Source organism: Ambystoma mexicanum, chromosome 9 (genome assembly GCF_040938575.1).
Source record: "Ambystoma mexicanum isolate Mex_15411 chromosome 9, UKY_AmexF1_1, whole genome shotgun sequence".
Classification (NCBI taxonomy): Eukaryota; Metazoa; Chordata; class Amphibia; order Caudata; family Ambystomatidae; genus Ambystoma; species Ambystoma mexicanum.
The window spans coordinates 129,921,745-129,937,032 of NC_090931.1; the positions used below are offsets into that span (position 1 = coordinate 129,921,745).

The 15,288-nt window shown below is 43.5% G+C and overlaps 1 protein-coding gene across 3 annotated transcripts in view; it reads right to left on the reverse strand.

Moving 5' to 3' along the window:
- Nucleotides 1-15,288, reverse strand: part of NKAPD1 (NKAP domain containing 1) — a 219,599-nt gene that overhangs the window by 166,001 nt on the left and 38,310 nt on the right. For 2 of the 3 annotated variants that reach the window (XM_069614284.1, XM_069614283.1), the window contains 3 exons: nucleotides 10,959-11,152; nucleotides 9,290-9,390; nucleotides 3,965-4,018 (listed from right to left, as the gene is read on the reverse strand). In XM_069614284.1, coding sequence (XP_069470385.1) covers nucleotides 3,965-4,018; nucleotides 9,290-9,390; nucleotides 10,959-11,027 — 224 coding nt within the window. In that variant the 5' untranslated portion in view covers nucleotides 11,028-11,152. The remainder of the gene's footprint in view (nucleotides 1-3,964; nucleotides 4,019-9,289; nucleotides 9,391-10,958; nucleotides 11,153-15,288) is intronic. The other variant, XM_069614285.1, reaches the window with a different exon arrangement.

The window sequence follows — 15,288 nt, forward strand, 5'->3', positions numbered from 1 at the left end:
ATGTAGTTTGGACTCAGATGGCGATCACCCAATGAGTGAGGCGTCCGTCACTACCATTATCTCCGGCCATGGTTGCCAAAAAGGTTCTCCCTTCAGAAGGTTGTCCTCGCAGGCCCACCACAGAAGATCCTGGGCCACCCTGCTGGGAACCTGAAGTAGGTCCAACATCTTTCCTGAGAACTGCGACCACTGAGTTCTTAGAGTCCATTGAAGGGATCTCATGCTCAGGCGGGCCTCCGAGGATGCCATAAGGTCGAGCTACCTCAAAAAAAAAAGACACACTGGGTACTTTGTACTTTGAAATTTGGTGACCATCTGAAGAATGTCTTGAGCCATCACCTCGGAGGGTGCGGGGCGCGAGCTCTTCCCAAGGATGTATCGAGAACAGCTCAGATGAATTGGAGTTCGAGAAGGTGTCATAGCACTTCCTGTAATTGAGGCAGAAGCCCAGTCTCTGAACAGAGCAGCAGGCGACGGTAAGATGATCCAGGACTTGTTCGGGAGAAGAACATGCTCTGATCAGCCAATCGTCCATGTAGGGGTAGACGTGAATTCCCCCCTCCCTCTCCGGAGTCTTGCTGCCACTTCCGCCATCAGTTTGGTGAAAACCCTCAGGGCGGAGGTCAGACCAAATGGCAGAACTCGAAATTGATAACGTGAACCGCCAACTGCGAACCTCTGGTATTTTCTGTGCTTCAGATGGATAGGCACATGAAAATAAGCATCCTGAAGGTCCAATGACATCCAATCCTGGAGTTGGATCTGAGAAAGTGTGACCATCTTGAACTTGTCCTTCCTGAGGAACTTGTTCAAGCACCTCAAGTCCAGGATGGGTCTCAGCCCTCCGTCGTTATTGTGTATTAGGAAATAAGGGGAATACCAACCCTTGTTCCTCTCCGCTACAGGCACTGGTGCTATAGCGCCTTTCTCTAGCAGGGTTAAAATCTCCTGCATAAGAAGCGGATCTGGAATCTTAAAAGAGTGGTTCCCCGGTGGATTGTTCCGAGGTCTGTGTATAAAAAGGAAGGCAGTACCCATGGGCTACAGTTTCCAAAGCCCAAGCATCCAAAGTAATGTCTCGCCATTCTTCTAGATGCTGAGACAGACTGCCTCCTACTGGTGAATTGTGACTCAAGACCTCAGAGGTTTTGAGGCGGCTGATGCAGTGGCAGATGGTAAAGATGCCCCTGCTTCAGCTGGCTTTGCACCCCTTCCTCGTCCACCATGAGGAAATCTTCTTTGGCCCCTTTGACTGGCCATTCCTCTCGCCCTTCCAATTGAGGAGTAGTAGCGAAAAGATTTACCCCTACAAGGTTGTCCACTAGGTCCAAAAGGCTGAGGTTGCCTAGTAGTGGTGCCTAAAGATTTGGCTGCCGTCTACGGGGTCTGCAACTTCAAGACTCTCGTCAGTTGCCAAAAGGTGAGACACCGTCAAAGGGCATGTTGAGAAGTCTGGATTGCACATCCGGTGCAAAACCAGACTTCCGCAAACACGCAAATCTGTGCATAACGGTGCTGGTAGCTATGGCTCTGCTGATGCCATCAGCAGAATCCAGACCCGACTGGAGAGACTAGCCCATGACTTCTTTGCAGTCTCCAACTATAGCTAAGAACCAGACTCTTTCATCCCCTTCCGGAATGATCTCTGCCACCATGGAAATGACATCCCACAGAGTGAACGTACATTTTGCAAGGGCATATGTGGAGTTGGCAGATTTGAATGCCTATACTCCCTGCGGAAAATCCTTCCTTGCCCATCCATTTACACTTTTGTGATCCCTATCTGGAGGGATGGTAGGGTATGCCGCTTGCTTAGATGTTGCAGTAGCTGACTGCACCATCAGACTCTCCGGAGTGGGGTGTTTCGACAGATAGTCGGTGTCACTACAGGTCAGGTGGTACTTCTTGGTCAAGTTTTATAGCTGGAGTGTTTGTTTTTTCCCCCCAATTCGTTGCCACCCTTTTCTGCAAAGCAATGTGAAACAGTAATATGGAATCTGATCAAGGACACTCATCTAAGATGTTTGTTAGATCATCTTATTCAAATGGAAATGGAGGCCTACTCAACCCCATGTAGTCCACTACCTTACACATGAGTTGTCTGTAGGATGCTTCTGCATGCTCTCCAGCCTCTGGTTTCCCAAGCTCCAACTCAGGTGAGGTATCCACCCCACTTGCAGTCTGTATGTTGTCAGAGGTCTCTCAACCTTGACTCCTCTGCAATAAAACGTTCTGGTACATTAGGCGTGCCAAACTGAAGGCCAAATGGAGCCTCTTCATCTGATGGTTCATTCTCTTCATAATCGAAGAAAGACCCAAAATAGTATTTTCTCAGTAGTGGCACATAGGTCGGAATGAGAGGTTTTGTAAATAACATGTTAAATGCTGGAAAAGTCGTCAAAACGTTCTTAATTGGCGCCATAAGTTTTACTGTGGCACTCAGTCGATGGTGCAGCTGGAAATGATGGCGCAGCTGGCGTTGATGCCGTCGATGTTGAAGGTTTGGCTGGCATTGAAGGCATCTATGGCGTTGACGACCTTGACTTATGCTTTCTGCTCGACTGATCCTTCGATGTTCCTTCATCGTCCCGAGCTCGAGGGTCCGCAGGATTTAGGTTGAGCCCTTTGAGCCCTTTACTTCCCGAGTTCTTTCTAAGGCGCGTTAGGAGCATGGCTTGGAGGCTTCTGCTTTTCAAATATTTTGAGCATCTTAGCTTTGAAAGCCTCCCACCTCGGCCGGAATGGATTTTTTAGTTGGGCAAGAACCCCTCTCAGGGGAACATCCAACGATGAAGTCGACGAAGGCGACCTATGATGGCTTCTCTTAGACTTCTTCCAAGGACGAAGAAGAGTGGTGAGAGCCACTCCTCGATGTTAACCGCTTGGACTTCTTCCTCAGAGGAGAGTCACCTCTCGGCTCGTCGGTCGAAGGTTTCTTGGCCGGGGTTGGGCATTTAGAGATTCAACCTACCTTCAACTTCCCCTTTCGTTCCTTCAAGGTCTTTCCAGTTATAGACTAGCACTTGGAGCAGTCTGAGGTGCTAGGGTCTGCCCCGAGGCACCACAAACAGATGGGGAATCCGTCAAAGACATTTTCAAACCACAATCACAACACTTTTTGAACCCGGTCTTCGGGGTTGTCGGTGTCAACGAAGAAGACATTTCCTATCTAGAAATAAAGTCGTCACCAAAGTGAAGAAATGTGCTGTATTTTTCGAAGCTAAAGTTATCGCGGAAAAACTGAACTGACGCCAACGGGCGTTGCGGATGCTATATAGGACCTTCAATTACATCATCCTTGAGACCGAGACCCTCGAGGGACACCAAGTCGCCGCCATCGACGCACAGTGGCCTCTGCCAAAAGATTCTTTCTGAAGCAGCTGATATTGAAAAACAAAGATGAGGAATACGTGGGAGGACACAATCCATTTGATGGGAAATCTGTATTATTGTAACAATAGTTTTTGCGCCTAGAAACAGTTGTGTACAAGCGCGTAATAAATGACTTATATTAGGGAGAGTATGGTCATTAGATTCATAACAATACAGTTTGGTAAAATGTTTGGAATTTTGAGAGGATCCTTTGTAGACAAATATGCTAACACGTGCTGATGCAATAGGTTGCAATTTAAGGATGGCAAACCACAGGAAAAAAAGCCACAAGCGTTGGAGGTTGTGTTTAAACGGATACAGGGGCGATTCGATTTTGACTGCTGGTAGCACCACAGTATCCTGCAAAGTTACAAGATACTCTACGCGACCTTACTACAAGCCATAAATTAGGAACATATTCTCAAGTGCCTAAGGTGAACAAAAATAAAAGCAGCAATAGAAAAAAGGTACAAACTTGTGCACACAGAGGCCACACTAGGGCTAAATCCAGCCAAGAAGAAGTGAGGCTGTCGGCTTGTCATACACAAATACAATATGCAGGCATAGGAGAATTTCCGAGCACAAGCCTTACCTGCTTGTTTCAAATTCTTCTGGGTATAACTCTTTGTAACCACTATGATCCCACCTGTAACAAGAAGAAATAAGAAACTATCACATGCTCAAATAAAAATGCACACAAATTGCGTATAAACTACCTTGGACATGAACATTCTAATGATGGTGAGGAGGCCAACCAAATGCAGAGTGACAACGATGGACTAGCCAGGAATTGCGATCCATAAATGAACAGTCCTTGGAAACCAAGGTAGTCTGGCTTCACGATTACTTGTTAGAAAGAACACAAAAAGACTAGAAAAAAAGGAGCACAAGCTGGAGCCTTCTGTTCCTCCCTTTGTCCACTTTATGCAGCAGTCAGGGTAAACACTAATAAGTGTGAGCCCCCCAAGAAACATGGGCCTGACAGGATTTTGAAATTAAAATTGGATGAGCCGGAGCTGAAAGCAGCTCCTGTGTAGCCTGCATTAGGCAGGAACTACCATTGGGGAATGAGGAGCTAGTACATAGCGTTCCACAAATCAAACTTTCACATAAGATGCAAACTTAACATTTTGCCCATTATGTACGACACCTTTATTTAGCAAAAATATAGTAAAAAGTCGTGGGTTTGCAACCCGCGCCCGGCATCTAATCACGGGAGGCCATCAATGGGATGACGCGTTTTGCTACTTCCTATAGCTTCAACACATGGTTTCCCCCCTGGTCTAGGCACGTATTTGAACACTGATCTCTCACGTTCATGTGCATGTGCATAGAAAGAGGACTACAATTTCCTTATTGCCTCTTTTTCTGACTAAAACACTTCTAACAAGGTACAGCGTTTGACACTAATGGTGATAATAATTATAATACCCAACAAGTCGCTCATGTGTTATTCTTGGTGTGTGCATGAACATTCAAAATGTAATGAAGTATTTACAATCTTATTTCCATGCATCACCCATCATGTGGTAGTCAGGCATGTGTTGTAGTCAGGCATGTGTTGTACTGTGCATAATATTACAGATGTGGAATCCACGCTTGTAGCCAATAGAGACGTGCGTGGTATTCCATTTAGACAGTTGGGGCATAAAGTGCAAAGTAACTCTCATACTCGTACTGTCAATTCATAAAATGCTGGATCTAATGAATCATTCAAATTAACAATCCATAATTATGATCCATTTAAAGTGCAAAGTGCAAAAATGGTTCCGTCTTGAGTGTCTGATATCTGCTACCAATTACAACTCCTGATTCAACATACTTAAGAATGACAGATTTGGCACTGTTTTCTGAATTGCATAATGTGGTTTCGAGCGACTGCTATTCTATCAGGGCACAATCCCCAAGACAGTGGGCCCTTATCAATTCTTATGCATGTCTACCGCTGTAGACTGCATAAAGCTGGATCCAAGTTTATTCTGCAACATGACCTACAAGTATCTTAATTTTCCTCCCTGTGGTTACCTCTTAATTTATGAGACAATGCATTAAATGGGATCTCATATGGTGCTTCAGCACAGTGCCAACATGGGCCTGCCAGATTATAACCCTGCACGATGAGTTATACAGAGACCGCTCTATGGAGACTCAGAGTAAAAAATCCTAATTTGTGTAAGTGCATATTTAGTCACTATGTGGCCCAACATAAATGGCCGAATCTACGCAAGTTCAAATAGTCGCCATTAACCTTGGTCTTTAAAAAGCTCCCGTCAGTCTGACCGATTGACGGGAAGTATTAAAATAATATGCATTTGCATTAGACACAGCTGGAGAGAGTGAAACATATGTTGAAAACAGTTATAAAATTCAAGGGTTCAAATACTTGTTTCACACGACCATTACTTTCAACATCCAAAAAACAGAAGTAACAGTAATCTCCCGTGGACAAAATTCATACACATTTCTAGTCATATTCTTGGATACACCCTACAAGGTTTTCTATAAGGTGGAGAACTTCACTATTCGATGTATGAAGTATCTAGATCTCACTCATGACTATCACTTTCCTTCTAAAGTCAGGCATGGATTATCATTATTCTCCCAAAAAGGTGTAAAGTTCTTCTTCGATATTGTGTCCCGAAGGGGTCTTCCTCTCAAAGTCTATAATACACCGTGTTTCATGATGTCAATAGTTTTTCCCCTATTTCCTCCCCTCGGTCCAATGTTTATTGGTTTTAATCCAAAAAATGAGAAGTCACAAAGCTTTCCTTCGTGTTCTTCCCAAAAAGGCTTGGCAATTGGATACATATAGTCTCTTTTTTTTTATTGCTCTAATATGTTACAAGATCCTTATTTTCAGTCTGCATTTGGTGCTCCCTATGTACCACTTGCTACAAGTGCATTTGAGAACATACACAATGTATTCTGACTCACAAGTGATTTTTTCAGTGATAGTCACGGTCTTCTTCAAAATAGGGCGGACATGCGTGGAACACTCATCCGCATATTTACAGATCTTGCATTTTGAGCATTTTAAGAAACCCTCCTTTCTTTGTGTCAGCCACGTGGATAAGTTATTTTTAGTTTCAGGTGCCATGTAGCTGCTCGCTAACGTATCTTTTAGGGATTTACATTTCTGAAAGGAGAAATTAGGGTACGATCCAAGTGTATCATGTAGATCTATGTCTATCATGAGTAGATGCCAGTATTTCTTAACAATGTTTTTTACTGACTTGGCTGTTTGTCCATATGTTAGTACCAGCCGTGCCTTCTCTTTTCTGCTTGGAATCTCATGGACCTCATTAGGATCGACTAGTAATGACATCCTGTCGCGTTTGCGTGCCTTCAGATAAGCCTGTTGAATTATTTCTTTGGTATAGCATTGCTTGTTAAATCCCCAGGCAGTGATCTTACTTTCCTTGTCATATGTTTCGATCTTAGTGCAATTTCTTCTTAATCGAATGAATTCTCTGCAGGGAATGCTCCAGACCAAATTTTTACAGTGGGCACTATTTGCATGTAGTGGCATGTTCACTCCAGTCGGTTTTCTGAAAAGTTTGCTCTTCACTTTTCCATCTTCTATAAACACAGTTAGATCAAGGAAAACTACTTTTTTGGAACTATGTGTCTCGGTGAACTGCAGATTAAAGTCGTTCATATTTAACTGTTTGACATAGTCCCTCCACTCATCCGATGTCCCTTTCTAAATAATGAAAAGGTCAACGATGTAGCGATGCCACATCACCACCTTTTCTGTGAACCTTACATGTCGTTCTTTGAAAGCCTCATACTTTTCCCAGTACTCCAAAATTAAATTAGCATATGAGAGGGCAAAAGTTGTGCCCATCGCTGTCCCCTGTTTTTGCCTACAGTACTTCTGATCGAATGGAAATATGTTGTTAGGCATAGATGGATAATTTCCAGAATCATCTCCGATTGTCTGGTATAGTTTAGTGATCTAGTATTCAAGTATTGTGCACAGACTCCTAAACCTTGGTCGTGTCTTATAGAAGTATACAATGATACTACATCCATAGTGGCCAGCATGTAGTCCGATTCACATGGTAACTCTGATTTTCAGTAGAAAGTCCTTCGTGTCTCTTAGGTAAGATGGTAGGGACAATAAAAATGGGAAGAGTGTCTCATCGATATATTTGGACACATTTTCTAGTAACGATCCTGTTAGTGTAACTATCGGCCTACCTGGAGGTCTCTTACTGCATTTACGGCCTTTGGGAAGAAAGTATATGGTCGGGATGGTTGAGCATGGTTTATAGAGAAACTTGATTTCTTGATCCTCGAGCATCCCCTTCTCTGTCCATTCATTTATAAAACCTTGCACTTTCAATTCCAAGTCTATAATGGGACTCCCCGGTAGTTTTTCATAACAGGTCTTGTCGTTCAACTGTCTATTGGCTTCTTTAATGTATTGTACCCTGTCCATCAATACAATGTTACGACCCTTGTCCGATGCCTTAATGATACATTTAGGTAAGAGACTCTGTTCCTTGAGGGCCTTGTTGTGTGCATTAGCCATATTGGATTTGAATTTTGTGGCCTCTCGCAATCTTATTTTCTTAAGATCTTTAATGACCAAATTCTGGAACGTCGCTATATTACTGCCTGTCATCATGGGTGGATTGAACTTAGATTACGTTTTTTTGTGCCATTCCATGTTGACTTCAAGATCTTCCGGATAAATTTCAGTTGCATCGGAGGTAGCTTCACCCCCTTCCTGTAAAAACATCAGAGTAGAAAGTGTTTAGGTCATTTTTTGTTCTTCCCCCTTGTTTGACACTCTGTTTCTCTTTTATTGGATTTACAGCGAAAAGTTTGATTTAAATAAATTTGTCCAAATCTATTCTCGTTTGTGGATAATCGTAGTGGGGTGAGGGCAAAAATTGAGTCCCAAACTCAACAGTTGTTTCTGGGTCTCTCTCAAAACGTGTCTGGATAGATTCACTATGGCCATATTGTTGCTGGTTTGTATGGTCTCATCTTCTATTTCCCAGAGAGAAGTTGTCTCCCCGAGATATTCTACCCCAAGTTGTTTGCCCCACTGCCCCCTCTTCGTTTTTGTCTTCCTCCCCTTCCCTTTGCAAATGTATATACTCGATCATTCTCGTAGTCCTCCTTGTCTCTCAGGAATTTACATGGTTTCCTTTGTTGTATTTCCTCCTCGAAGTTCTTCAAGTTGTTTTCTATACTTTTCTCGATTTTCAATCCTTCACTCAATTTGGTTTTATCAAGTTGACTCTCGACCTCTGCAATTTTCAACAGGGTTGTTCTCCGATCATTGCCTGCATACTTCACTAATATTTCCAACAATTTCTTTGAGCAGTAGTTGGTGGCAGCCCCCCACTCTTCCAACATTACAGGGTCTTGGTCCTCGAAGGAGGTTGTAGTAAGTATTCGTAAACCCCCACACACACACACAGACACGTACACAGACACACACACATGTCCTAATGCTTATTTAATGATTGTCCCAAACGCACAGATGTAATGTCACATAGGTATGTTTATTTGGCATCAGTTGGCCTGGGGAGTCAAAAGTAGCTCCGGATAACTGTTAGTGTCATGCTAACCATGCTCTTCTGGGCAACAATAAGGAGCTAAATAGTTCCCAGCTCCCCTCAATTTCAAACCCTGGCCTGATCTGGTTAATGGAGTGACAGTGTATTGAAAAATCGATGTGCAGTATACTTATGCCGGTTCTTCTGCATGGTTTCGGGAGGGCATGAAAATAGCATTTACAACAAAAGCACCCACAAGTGAAAATATGCTGTGCTACAAGGAAAGGAAGGAACTACTGGAGACCAAATTTCCTCCAAGCACCCAAATAAATGAAATCGCTGTAAATAGAAGTCAAAGTATTTCTTCATCTGAAGCCCTAAACCAAAATAAAACAACAAACCTTGCTTCATCGGATGCTGGTCTGCTTGGCTTGGTTTCGTACGCATCTTTTGTCTGCTTCTCTAACTCTCGGATTTTCCACATTTCTGATTCTTCCTGAATCTAGACAATATACACCAAAGAGAAATGGTCACACTAGTACCCATACATAATAGTCATACAGCTACAATAACATGTTCAACTATCTCAGTTTGCTACAACATGACAATGTGGGATGCAGTACACTTGTAGAAGGGAGAGAATAGTTGTGAAAAGTGGGCCGAAAGGTAGTAGTTTATACACTGTTTGGGGGTCTGCCATAAATGAGAGCAAAGAAGGCCCCTCTAGGTCTTCACAGTCAACACCCTCGGTCATTAGTGTAGATACTAAGGGTTCCCCCACAGCCGATAGTCGTACCATTTTGCCAAGCCGGAGAGAATCTCCAGCTACTCCCTGAAGCCAGGTAAGCACCTGCTCATCACTGTAGCTCGCTTCTGAAGAGCAGCAGTATTATAGGAAGGTTATGCTGGCATGCAGTTACAAGAGAAGCGCCCAATCAGATGAGAGGCTTGTCATAGGGCCAGGGGTCAATGCCCCAACTTACATTTGCAGATTGGGCCCTTCATTAGAATCGAGGGAGGAAGCCAAATTTACAGGAGTCGCCTAGCGGAGCAACTTTCAATAAAGACATCCTTTTTTGAAGCAAATTTACAGTAGCCATGCCTGCAGCCAAGGCAGCTGTAGAGAATAGCTAGCTCCCGACAGGTGGCAGGGTAGAAAACATTGCTTCTCTAGAGAACCTGAAAACTCAGGCTAAGAAAATAACTTTCTTGACCGGGCCCTCTACAGTGGCCAATATTGTCTGTTCTTTCTTAGGGTTACAAAGATCAGATTTTCAGACACATCTGTCGGGTCCAATCTACAGCCTCTGGAATTTAACTGCATTCCTTAATGAGGATGGTACAAAACAGAAACAATGCATTTAGTATTCTCAGGAGATCTTTGTGGAGTCGAGGCTCAACCTTAGCCAAGGACAATTTTACAAGTGCTAGCGCTACTGCAGTGGCTCTTCTGTGAGAGTTACTTAAAATGGGGAATTAGTTCAGTGGCAAAGCAATCCTCAGGCCCTTTGCCCAACTGGTAAGGACAGAGGGTGTGGAGCTGAAAATTGAACCCCAGAGAAAAAAAAAAAAATAAATAAATAAAAACACACATCCTAAATGTTATCAGTTCTTACTTCAACAAAAACGGCGATAGTTGAGGAACTGCATACGAGTGAATATTTCTAAATGGTGTTGGAAATAGAATGCTTATTAGTTAGCTATTACAACATAATGCCACCTTGTCTATTGATAAATGTGACGGTACAAGGAAAACAGCCAATGTACCTTCTATTCACTTAGATAATATTCTTCCTCCCAAAGCATTCAGTCTGTTAAACAAGGTCAATAGGTTTATTCCTTATCTCCCCCCCGCGCCCCATCTATATGATTTAATTAAGATATTTATTGCACCCTTCCCTCCTATCTGGTGCTCCGTGAGCCTACAAGGAGAGATGGCATATAGGTGCAAGTAGAAATCTAGGATTGGTAAAGGAAAGCATGGACAGGTTAAGTTAATTTGCAAGAGTGCTGGCAGTTAATGTCTTCTCAGTTACGCGAGTCGAAGCCTGGGAGTGCTGGAAGGCCTACCTTATTATGAGCATCCGTGTGGCGAATAACATTGCGCAGAAGGACTTTGCCTAGAGTAATACGGGACATCTTCCAGCCTGGCCAATACAAATATTCACATTATTCTTCGCCACATGTTGCAGGTAAAACGCTGCAGCCCAGAGGACACACTTTGAGCAGGAATGAACATTCCCAAATTAGAGTGAAAGAAAAGACTGAAAACAAAAAATAAAAATATAGATTATTCAAAAGCCAGACAACCTAGGAAGCTTGTGCATAAAATACTGTACCAAGTCATTTCTATGAGTGACTGCGAGCAGCATCCACCTTGACCTACTTATTGTTGCCCCATATTCTTTAAGGAAGGACCATCATATGGAAAATTACTTATGCTGTGCCACAGAGACACTTGTGGACATATCCTTCCCTGCCTACTCCGGAGTGGGGAGAGCGGGGTCTGGGGGGGGGGGGGGGGGGGGGGGAGTAGGCGGAAAAATAGGTGGAAATGCTTTTATATAGCGGACAGTTTCCATCTGAAACCATTTTCTCTACACCAAGGCCTCAAAATGTGCACTTGTCACTGGCTAGTTAGAATTGACTCTTGGCGAGTAACAAATAGTGTGCATATGAAAAACTGATGAGATAAGTGAATGTACGTCTGGCTTGTACCATCCAACTTGAACGGTTTACCCCGGGTTTACACTATTGCAGCACCTGAAGACCACCTTTCCTTTAGAACTTAGATAAGTTACATACCAACTTCAATGTACGGATGTACTGCTCTACCAGAGTACAAGCAAGGAAAGAATTCAAGCTACTAGCAAGCCATAAATAGGTCACTCACCACCTAAATTCTATACATACACACAGCACACCATTTCTTTCTTGCCAGGAGACACATCTCTAGCCAATGCCTAGTGGAGAGTGCATATGGTACGCCAGAGTAAAGGGTGTATAGACGAATCCTGTTCAGCCCCACTACTACTAAATCAGCAGTGATCCCCAGTCAAAGGTGAAACCAGCGCAATCCAACCAATATAGCTGCTTTGCTTCTTTCGGTAAAACCGGGGCCCTTGGGTAGGTTACGCTCTTCAGGAGGGGTGTGAGCTAGCAAAGAAGCACTGTACTGTGATACTAATATGAAGGAAATGTACAATGATGGTCCTATAAAATAAATCTATATTTAGCTTAAAAAAACAGCTAAAAATACTCCCTATAAAGTAAAACACAGAATATGCAGACTTTTGAACAAAAGGGGGCACTCTGGGTCTGTAGTCCGGGATACACAGGCAAGAGCTCTGCACCAAAGTTCAAATTACATATTGAGAAAAATAATGAGTAGGGTCTTCAATGTCACCAGAGACCTTAACACTAGTCTGGTGGGGGGTTGGGGGGATGTGGGCAAAGGGAGACTGCTACAGCTGCCTTCCCTTTAGTGTTGTTTTTTTAGCTGAACAGTGTTAATTCAGGAGGCAGAAATTTGGTGTCTGATTGGTGAGCAGGTCGACTGTGTTCAACACACAGTCTGGTTCAACAAGCAGCAAAAGCGTTTGGCACAAAGAAGCTTGGGACAGGCAGGTGATGTCTAGGTCAGCCAGGTGGGCAAGCAATTGAAAGTGGAAACCAGAGCCCACAGCTGTTCTTTTTTCCCTGGGTCACTATGAGAACAAGTCCAGGCCTCAAAGGATAATGTGGGTTCTTATTCTACCCTTCATCCCCAGGAAGGTTGCCAGAGAGGACTTGCAGTGCTGCCTCTTCCAGTAGGCAAGTGTCCTGGATACCAGCATCTCAGCAGGCAGTCCGGCCTTGTTCCAGCAGCAGGCCCCCCCCAAAAGGTCCTCTGGGAGGTACCCCCCCTTACCGTGCCCAGAACCCCCCCACGCCCCTTCTACACTTAGCTCACCTACATTCACTTCTTGTTTTTACTCTGTATCTTCACATTATCAAGGTAACAACGGATCTGGTTATGGGTAGGATTGGGGTCAAGGTGCGGTGGGGGGGGGGGGAATACAGGTTAAAATATGAGGAAACATGGGGTTTTCAATGAGTATGGCCCTCTCTCCAACATTGCATTTCCTTATTGCCATCTTGCCATGTATATGCACAGTGCAGCAGTATTGGTCCATGCATAACTAATGCACACAGGAGAGAAGCAGAAAACTACACATGGCACTGACAATATTTCACTTTCAATTATTTCACTCTAGACATGCACTTCACTTGATGTGATCGCATCACACACCACCCCTTTAGGGAGGCAATGAACAAACAGCCTTGCATTACAAAAATAAGATTATTTACATAAGCACCATTTTATATCCCTCTATGCTTCTTGATGATCTCTTCAGCTGTCAAGGGTTCCAACTTCAACAATGTCCCCACATGGGACATAAACCAATTCCACACATGGATTACAATGTACCCAACTTCTATTACCAATTGTGCTTTAACCAGCATATCTGCCGACTGCTATGCATGCAACTATAACTAATGTAGTTGTGCTAAGAAAATTCAAAGGATCCAAGTATACTTTCTCATATGAGGCAAAAAACAATACAACATAAAACAGGTACAATGGGCAAATTAATGAAGGTCACAAAACATTTGCATAGACAAAGCATTTAATTAATCAAACCATAAGACCCCATCACCCTCTGCATCTCTCAGCATCAGCCCTAGTCTAATAAGGGAAGGAGTAACAGCATATCTACAAGGTTCTCCAATGTGGAACCCCCTCCTAAACTAACCTAATTGGGGTTATTCTGCTCATGGGCCCCACCACCCTCTAGCATCTTATTCCCCAAGAGTATCAGAAGCAAGCGATGGGAAGATGTCAACAATCCTCTTTGGGCAGATGTGAAAACATTACCCAAGCGCATGCCCAAAAAATCCTCGAGCTGATGCACAAAGAAGCTTAGTATGGTGTCCAGGTCATACCCAGAGCCAGTGCAATGGATCTCTAAACAGGTTGTATTTCAGCTGCTACAGAGACTGAAGCAGGCCCGCTGCACTGGCTCACTACACAAAGCCATTCTCTATATGAATATAATGTAGATTATAATAAATCTTGTTGCACACTTAACATGGTATGGAATTTAGAGAGCACAATCAGAAGGCATCTAGGTGCTACGAAAATAGACAGCTAGGGAGACTGTCAACAGACAACCAGAATTAAAAACTAAGAGTTTTTAGGAACTTGCTAAATCCAAGATGGTGTTCAGGATCTCCCAGAAAGGCAGGAAGAGAATTCCGCATAGTGAGGGCCAAGACCGAGAAAGCACGTGCCCGGACCATGTGATCTCAGAATTCTCAACAAAATTTGTGAAGATGAGCGAAGAGCTCTGGCGGGCCTGTAAAGAGTCAACTTGGAGCGAAGGTAGTTGGCACGGACATTGTGAATGGCACGGTGCGTATACAAAATAGCTTAAAAATCGAACCGGCACTTTACAGGAAGCCACTGCAGCTGAGGTAGAAGACTCAGTGAATGAGAGAGTCTAAAGGCCTGCAAAGCCAGCCGAGCTGAGTTTTGCAGGATCTGCATACTGTACTGTGAAGGCATCATGAAGTACTACACAGACAAGAGATTCAAAGTTCAAAAATAAAATGGTTTATTAAATCAAATGTCGGAATGGTAGAAGACCTAACATGCCCTATGCCAAGGTGGGATTGCCCTACCTGAACGAAACTAAGGAAAGTCTGAATCAAAGAGTTACTTAAAAGTGTGTCCGAACCCTATCCTTGCACTCACAATTTAAGCTAAACAATGTGCATGGATGTCAATAATTAAAGGAATAGTGATCAACACAAAGTTCTGAGCTTCTTGCAGCTCTTAGCTTCATCTTCAGCTCCCTTACTCCAAGGTCAAGACAGTTCCTCAAAAGTCTCAAGATCATCTTTCCTCAAGTTCAAGGCAATATAGTTCCACAGAAAATCCTCAGAGTTCCCTTCTCCAAGTACAATGCAACACAGTTCAAACGAAAAGGGGTTTGAAGACTATATCCTCAAGACAGTATTGGCAGTTCAACAGGTCTCAGGGTTCCCTCCTCAACCCCTTCCCCAGGACTTCAACATAGCAACTTGTACTGGTTTTAATCTTTCAAATTGCAACACCAATATATGTCCACTTGACCCTCCTTCTGGATTGCATTATCAGTTCATTCACAGTGCTACTTCTTGGCTTATTTCACAATATTGACTTTCACAATTCAGGTCTCCCTGGTCTAGGTGCTTGTCAGACCACATGGTCCACCCAAAGCAGGTCAAGCAACCACAAAACTTAGGCTCTTCAGCCCACACAGGTTCTTCTGTATTTGCCCAAGTGTACAGATTTACATTCACTTAGCTTCTCTTT